General features: G+C 37.4%; 1 protein-coding gene across 4 annotated transcripts; it reads right to left on the bottom strand.

The window, feature by feature from the left end:
- Positions 1-225: 225 nt before the first annotated feature.
- On the bottom strand, positions 226-7,494 carry LOC132057509 (uncharacterized). 4 transcript variants are annotated; one of them, XM_059450138.1, is made up of 9 exons: positions 7,129-7,477; positions 6,637-6,685; positions 6,048-6,076; positions 5,759-5,967; positions 4,924-5,042; positions 4,262-4,357; positions 4,102-4,177; positions 2,936-3,089; positions 226-579 (listed from the first exon to the last, which is right to left on the bottom strand). In XM_059450138.1, the coding sequence occupies exons 1-9, from the start codon at positions 7,357-7,359 to the stop codon at positions 430-432; spliced, it is 1,113 nt and encodes a 370-aa protein (XP_059306121.1). In that variant the 5' UTR covers positions 7,360-7,477; the 3' UTR covers positions 226-429. The 4 variants fall into 4 exon arrangements, with proteins under 4 accessions (XP_059306121.1, XP_059306119.1, XP_059306122.1 ...); XM_059450136.1 differs by having other exon boundaries at positions 6,619-6,685; positions 7,129-7,472; XM_059450140.1 differs by having other exon boundaries at positions 439-579; positions 2,936-3,081; positions 6,619-6,685; positions 7,129-7,494.

The raw sequence follows: 7,494 nt of genomic DNA, 5'->3' as shown, positions 1-7,494 counted from the left end.
CCAAAAATGTTGCCGCACACGTATCGGATTATCCAAAAATGCACTACATTTGAAGTATCTGACACGAACTGGCGTCGACATTTTTAAGAATTGAACATAGGTCTTACCCATGACTGATTACACTACAACCAAGTTTCGGTAGTCAAGAGTTTGTTAGTATACTTGGTTTAAGCAGTATATAGAGTTAAAAAAAATAAAAAATGAATGAATATTGGGAAAGGATGCTAAAAATTAATAATGGCTGAATACTTGCCTTACTTTAATAACTACTAACATAAACAGGACTTACAAAGGTAATTAAAACATCAAGATACTAACTTGAACCTCTTCCAAAATGCATAGAAAATAAATGTATATAATTTTTTTTAATCAAAACTCAAGTTCATGCTCCACACATACTGAGGAAAGTTGCCAGGTTAATGTCTCTGGTCAAGTTTTATCCCGGTAAGCAAGCTGCCGTTCAAGGAAAATTTGAGACGAATCATCCCAGAGATCTTTTGCAAGTTTGGAGTTATAAGAAAGCCGAGAAGATCTTAGAGTTCTACCATTTCCTCCGAAGAAGTATACTCCCGAGGTTTCCTGGTACAGTCATCAAAGAATGAGGAACCCCAGATAATAGCCAAGAACATTTAATCATAGTTCAAGATGAAATAGAAGTAGTAACAGCAATAGCATAAATGTTCCAATAACTGAATGCATAAAATTAGCTAATGCGAATAGCAATTATAAGATGTTCCGATAAGCACCCCCTTGATGCGGTGAAATCAAGATCCTAATATCGGAGGGTAGATTCAGTGAAAAGATGAAGAGAAAGAGGTAGTTTAACATGAACACTGGCTGAAGAAAGATGGCATAAATAGGTCACTACACAATGGTTAATGGAGTCTCATAGGGGCAAAAAATAAAAAGGACGATATCGATGTGTCCAGTTGCATTTATCTCGTAAATGATATGCAACTCATAAGAGTAAAGTGTGATTGCTAGAGCGATCAAGGAATTGTACTAGATTGCTATAGCCTGAGTCGAGCGGTATAGCGTGCGCAGTGGGGGTAACGCCTCAGATGAGGCAGTAGTGTACTGTGTAACACTGAAAAAATTCAATGAGATTGCTATACTGCCGGAGTGATCTCTATAGCGATAGCCTTATAGTGTCGAGAGTATAACATGATCTCTATAGCATCGTTAATGCGACCCGTTATCAAGAAAGCACTAACACAGGTGTTCCCCTAGTTTTACCCCAAAATGCTTTCCAGATAGCTAGGACACATATTATGAGGGGGAGAACAGAGCTCCATTCAATCCAAACAATTAAGGTGAATTAAGAAAGGGCTATTCTAACTATCAAAACTTGATTCTTACCATGAATTCTTGAAATTACATATATTTCATCACTGGGAGAAATCTACCATCCAAACACAAATTTCTTCAGTCATTGACCACAAGAGGTAATTGTTTTTTGTTTGGTTGTTAAAAAGTGAGACACAGACAACAGAGAACCTGAGGAAAAGAAGGCTTATGTCAGTTAGTGCTTTGTGTACAGTTGGTGATGCGCAGTACAGTTATCTGTACGTTGCACAGTTAGACATCTAAAAGCAGGAAGAGAAAATCAAGGGTGTGGAAGGTTGCCCCTTTAGTCCTTTTCTGGGTAGTATAGAAGGACAGAAATAGGAGAGCGTTTGAGGGATTGAATATGACTGTACATTTGAGGGAAAGTCTCTTGTATCTAATTTCTATTTGGTGCACCGACTGAGATTCCGTGTCTTTTGTAGACAAACCATATTTGGAGGTAGGTGCCCTACAATTTTTGGTATATTGCTTGTATACGGCAGCCTTTCCTTACATTAATAAAATTATCTATAAAAATGAGAAGAGAACAATAAAGGATTGTTTACTCATTCCTATGGTAGTGATATGCTCACCCGTTAGGTGTGATGAAATTCACTAGCTACTTGGTGATTGATAGTTGATGGGAATGTATCTCTAGACACTAGGTGACTGAAAATGGACATGGATGGTTCACCTAGCTGCTCAGTTAGGAGCAGACATGGATGGTTAAACTAAGAAACGTGAAGCTAATGCACTTAAGAGCAATTACCTAATTATATGTTAACTAGTGGCTTGTCAGGTCCCAGATTTTGGATTGTGACGATACTCTGTGAGAAACTGTATATACAGTAGCACCTGTGCTCTACGAATGAAATGAAGAAAATAAACCTGCCAAGTGCATGGAAACCAGTTATTCCCGAATGTAGCATTATTCAGCGTACATTAACTCTTATTAATTTTTTAGCAGTTGCTCTACCGTGAAGGGTAGCCTTGAAGCAACGGTAAATGTCTCTGTGTGACCTATAAGTCACGGGTTCGAGCCGTAGAAGCAGCCACTAATGCTTGCATTATGGCAGGCTGTCTGCATCACACCCCTTGGGGTGCGGCCCTTACCCGGACCTACTAACGCGGGGATGCTTTGTGCACCGGGCTACCCTTTTTTTATCAGTAGCTCTACTTTAACTCTTATAATTGATCACCCCTTGGGGTGCGGCCCTTCCCCAGATCCTGCTAAAGCGGGATGCTTTGTGCACCGGGCTAACCCCTTTTTCTTTTATCAGTAGCTATACCTTAACCCTTGTCTGATCAGAAATTTCACAATGCACATGATTTATCAATCCCATTTTCTGTCTTGAACTAGCAGGACTACTTCCAAAGGAGCATTATTAAAAAATAAAAAATAAAAAAATAAATGAGGGGAATCCATCAACTATACAAGTACTTTAGCCTAATGTCACAGAGAAACAAGTTCGAAAGAATTTTGTGCTTCGGCTTCAACTTGAAAATTGTAGACATTGACCAAACAGGAAATTAAATCAAAGAAATGAACCAATAAATTGAGAGCCAATTGATACATATCACAAAACAGATGATAGGAGGACAGACTCACTGGGGGCGCATGTACTGCATCTAGAACAGAGTCAATTCCTACTTCAGGAGACTGCAAAAGCCCCAAAAGATTTAAAATGTAGAACGCAAACCATGAGAGGCATGAAGGAATTTCTCGCATAATGTTGGTTTTCACTGCTCCAGGATCTGCAGCACTTCATCATTCCAGAAACCAAAATAGAAGTGTTCAGGCAAAATAAAATCACCACTTGAGACACATGAAAGAGTTCTTCAATCAGTTAGGATTACATGATTTAACTTACAAAAGTAAGACAGATAAAAAGTTAGAAAGAAATATTAGAAGCTAAAAAGCTGAAAGTAACAAACATTTCACTGGTTTTCACCGTGAATCCAACGCCTGTTACTGACTGAGAGGCAGGCAAAAGTGAGGCTGAAAGTAGATTAACATGGTGGAGCAATTTTCTATTACACACTCTTTGCTCCAAAACCACTTTACTTTAGATGACCAATTCAGGTGTCACAGACTCGATTACTTTCCAAAATATGTCATAGATTGCAAGGGAAGGATCTGAATTAAGTCCACCCACCCATCAACTGCAATTAAGACACAGCATCAGCCTAAATTTCATGCCTAAACACCTCAGTTAACTTCTCAATGGGCATGAAAATGCGTATTTCATTAACAAAAACTAAATGAGCACAACATGACTTCTACTATTCTATTGCAGAAAGTCATAGAGACTAACTAGATGCTTCACAACCCTACAACTGAAGCAGTCCATAGTAGCCATTGTTTATATAAAATATGCTCCTTTGAAGTACGATAAGCAAACGCAGTGAGCGTGCAGCCGAACACTACTCTTGATATCAATATCTCCTTCAGAAGGTATCATAGTTCCGCCCTCTCTGTGATGCAACTATCATGTTGCACCAAGAAAGCTCAGTTTTTACTTAAACATATGCATAAACTTGAAAGAAGAATTAGCCTATAATTTGGCTTCTAAGTAACTGGATATGGAAAAACAGATGTATGACACCATAGGACAAGTACAAATTAACCTTTAGAAACCCACACAAAAGATAAGCTTTACCTTAATAAACAAATACATTCTTGAAAGGTATAGAATTAAATTGATAACTATAATGACTTTACGAGGTGATATAGAGAACATAACATTTGTTTGATAAAAGAGAACATAAACATACATGACAGAGACACTATGAGATTTCTCCACCAGACAAACTTGCCGATGAAGCTCATATGTGAAGAGCAGAACGCATACTGCAAGAGAAATGGCCAGAGTTTTTAGCAGCCAATCAGCTCAAGGATAGCAAGAGTAACTTTAATCTGGAAAATTCAACTTACATTTGGAATACTCATACACTTGAGCAAATGGATACAAACTTAATTTTGAAAAATACTGCCCAGATATTGTTTCTCCAGTGACCTCCATGCTAGACACTATCGATCAAAAGTAGAAAATGTCAAATGAAAATCTTATATGTAAGCTCACCAATAACAGCCGAAAGACCACTCCAAAAACAAATATCAATTCCCAATTCAAAACTACCCTCGTCGATTTATATTCTACTATATTTCCGGAAAAAAGCATAAACGAACAGGATACAAGAAGCATTCTTAGCAGAGACTTTATTAACACAAACTATGTTTCAATGACATCTGTCGATTTAGCAATGAAGAATCTATTATAATCTAGCTCATTATCTCAGGCAACCTTCGTCCCCATATCTCGAGGGCTGAGTTGTTAATCAGCTAAAAAACTTCAAAATGACGGAATGACACTAGCCCTAACACTGAAGAATATAGAGTAGAGGAACAAAATAAAGACTGTCAAAGATATAACCACAGATGAACACTTGAAGCAACATACTATGCACTAGAGTAGTTTACAAATATGCTTTTGAGTTTTGACACAAGCCAACACCTTTTCTGTTTACAAATCGAGTGTCCATGATGCTGATAGACATTGAGTTACATAGTACTGATAGCATATGAATTATACCTACCATTCCGATGAGTGAATGAAGTAACATTAACAACACGAGAAGGGACAGGGCTCTGTTCTAGTAGCGGCAAAAGCAGTTTTGTAAGACAAAATGGACCAATATAATTAGTTGACATCATCCTGCAGACAAAAATAAGAATGTCCAATTAGCACGTTATTTATGTTTCTCAGGATCATTGCAATCCTCATAGCAGAAAAACGGGAGACGGTGAGAGAGACAGATTAGCTCCTAGGTGCCAAGTTTGCCATGCAACTCACCAATGCAGGATTATAACATGCAGAAATGGAAAGCGAATGCACAAAAACAGAGCCTCTCGTTGTGGAGTGACAAAGTTTCTAAGCTTGTCAGCTCCTTTTAATAAAAGAACTCCACAAATGAAAAAGATGAACTGCTACAATTTTTCCATTCCTCCAGAAGGATTAGCAATGAAATATCAGAGTCTGGTAAAATACTAATTAATGTTTTTTCCAACAAAATTAAGGCAAAATGCAGAGCTTCTTGCGTGTTGAAGGCAAGTGGATGGTGTTGATTCCAATGCAGCATTATCTAAAACGCAAGAACACACTACTAAAGGTCTCGCCACTTATCTGATAAAGTGAACTTGGGATAAATAGAGTCGATTAAAGTGATCTTCTATATTGTGTTTCATGTCTCTGTACGTAAGATTTGCTCTGTTCCATTAGTGCAAGGATTAGCAGAAAGAGTTTTTCCACAAGAACAAAGAATGAAACGCATATACTTGCAGTTTTGTTGAGAAGAATGCTCAAGCCAACCTATTGCAAGGATAATAAGCTTGAATGAAGAAAAGCAATATATAAATATTTAGGTGGTTTACTGATCACATTGTTCTGCAGTGATTCTGTACGATGTCGCAAGGATTCCAGCATTATTTATTAGGAGCTGGACAGAGCAATGCAAATCTGAGTCCAATAGCCACTGTTGAAGGGCGTGTTTGAAGCTCAAGATTGACTTGTATGATGACAAATCAACCTGAAAAGCTTTTACGCTAGCATCATCTATCTGTTCTTGGATTTCAGACACAATCTGTGAAACAAGAATAATGACAATATCTTAAAGCAGAATTAGAATGAGGTTAATAAAAGCCAACGACTTAATTACAGTACCATTGACAATGAGTGCAATGATCTTCCAGCTGCAAGTATTAGAGATATTGTCATCATTCATGTATTGCAAAGAAAATGGTTGCATGGAAGAGAGAAAAGAAAGCCTCTTTCAAGAATATACTTGTAATAAAATTATCAAGCCATGACTAGGTAAGATTGGTTTCATAGTCAGCATGCACATCAAATCGTTAAGTCATCCAAGATTCATGATTCCTGTCTATGAGAGAATCCTTAAAGGAATCAAATGGTAACTGCCTCCTTATGGCGTAAGTCACCGGACATAATTAACAGAATTTGATAGAAGGCACACCAACAACACAAAATCGTCAACCAGGAAATAATGTCTGACACTCTCCATTTGATTTCTTAAATAAAACATATATCTTAACTAAAACATCTCTTTGAGTTCTTCAATCAATAGATTTGTAAGTTTGCAGCGTAGTTCTCATGGAGACTGCTTCTCCATGCACACATTTGATCTTCTTACAAGTAGAAATAAATAAGTATAAATAAATGAGAATGGCATTTCATTTTTAATCTATATCAAGGAAGCACGCACGAAGAAACCCACCAACAACAACATAATAACCTTCTTTAGCAAGGGCATAGGAAACAGCAGCACCTAAACCAGATGAGGCCTGTAAACGATTGCAAATTAAACGCCAATAAGAACAAGACACAGATGGTAATGTGAAGCCTAAATAGCTTGTAGCAATTGGCACATATATCAAATAGCACTCGGCTACAGATCCAACACTGGCACATTTAATTTTCCATGCTGGAATTATAAAAAATTGGTAAGGCCGAAAAGACTTTGTTGGAGGCAAAAATTAAGATAGCTATGGCTCAAACATGCTGATAGCCGAAAAGAATACAAAGTTTTCTCATAAAATAGCTAATGCCCATCAAAGATATAATTGCATCAACAAAAAATAACTCTCTGTTCCCAAGTCATTTACCATTGAATATGAATGAATACAGTAGGCAAAATGAATAGTCAATGTGACATAGGTTAGAACTGAATCACATAGAACTACCAACATAAACTAAAAGAAACCAAGACGGCCTACAGAAAACTTACACCTGTAATTATGCAAATTGGCTTTTTGATAGAAGCAATAGCAGGATTAGATGATGCTGTAAACAATAATGGTGAAGAACGCTCATAGAATTTGGATTTCCGCGAGTAATGCCTTTGGGCAAACACCTGCAGGTATGATAGGATGAGAGAGATAGTCCACATAACAGCCATTCTCCAGAATTGTCCTTTGCATAGAAAGATTAAGGCCTCCTTTAACTCATTCACCCCCATTTTGCCGTCTCTGAACAAGTTATCTATACCTTGACAAGAAAAACAAACAGGTTCCACTATTTATTAATTGAAATCTTTCAGAGAGAAGCAAGAAACGCTAAGTACAAATTGGCATTTTTGTGGGCACCAATATGG

Source organism: Lycium ferocissimum, chromosome 5, assembly GCF_029784015.1.
Source record: "Lycium ferocissimum isolate CSIRO_LF1 chromosome 5, AGI_CSIRO_Lferr_CH_V1, whole genome shotgun sequence".
Lineage (NCBI taxonomy): Eukaryota > Viridiplantae > Streptophyta > Magnoliopsida > Solanales > Solanaceae > Lycium > Lycium ferocissimum.
The sequence above is the reverse complement of the archived record's forward strand: the minus strand, read 5'-3'. Positions and strand labels throughout refer to the sequence as shown.

Bases quoted from the DNA above. Each gene is read 5' to 3' on its own strand.
- LOC132057509 (XM_059450136.1), bottom strand. From the start codon at position 7,359: ATGGGGGTGAATGAGTTAAAGGAGGCCTTAATCTTTCTATGCAAAGGA. The intron at 5,968-6,047 runs GTACTGTAATTA...CTTGTTTCACAG, and splicing joins CATTGCACTCATTGTCAATG to ATTGTGTCTGAAATCCAAGA. The intron at 5,043-5,758 runs GTAAACCACCTA...TTTTGTCTGCAG, and splicing joins ACTGCAGAACAATGTGATCA to GATGATGTCAACTAATTATA.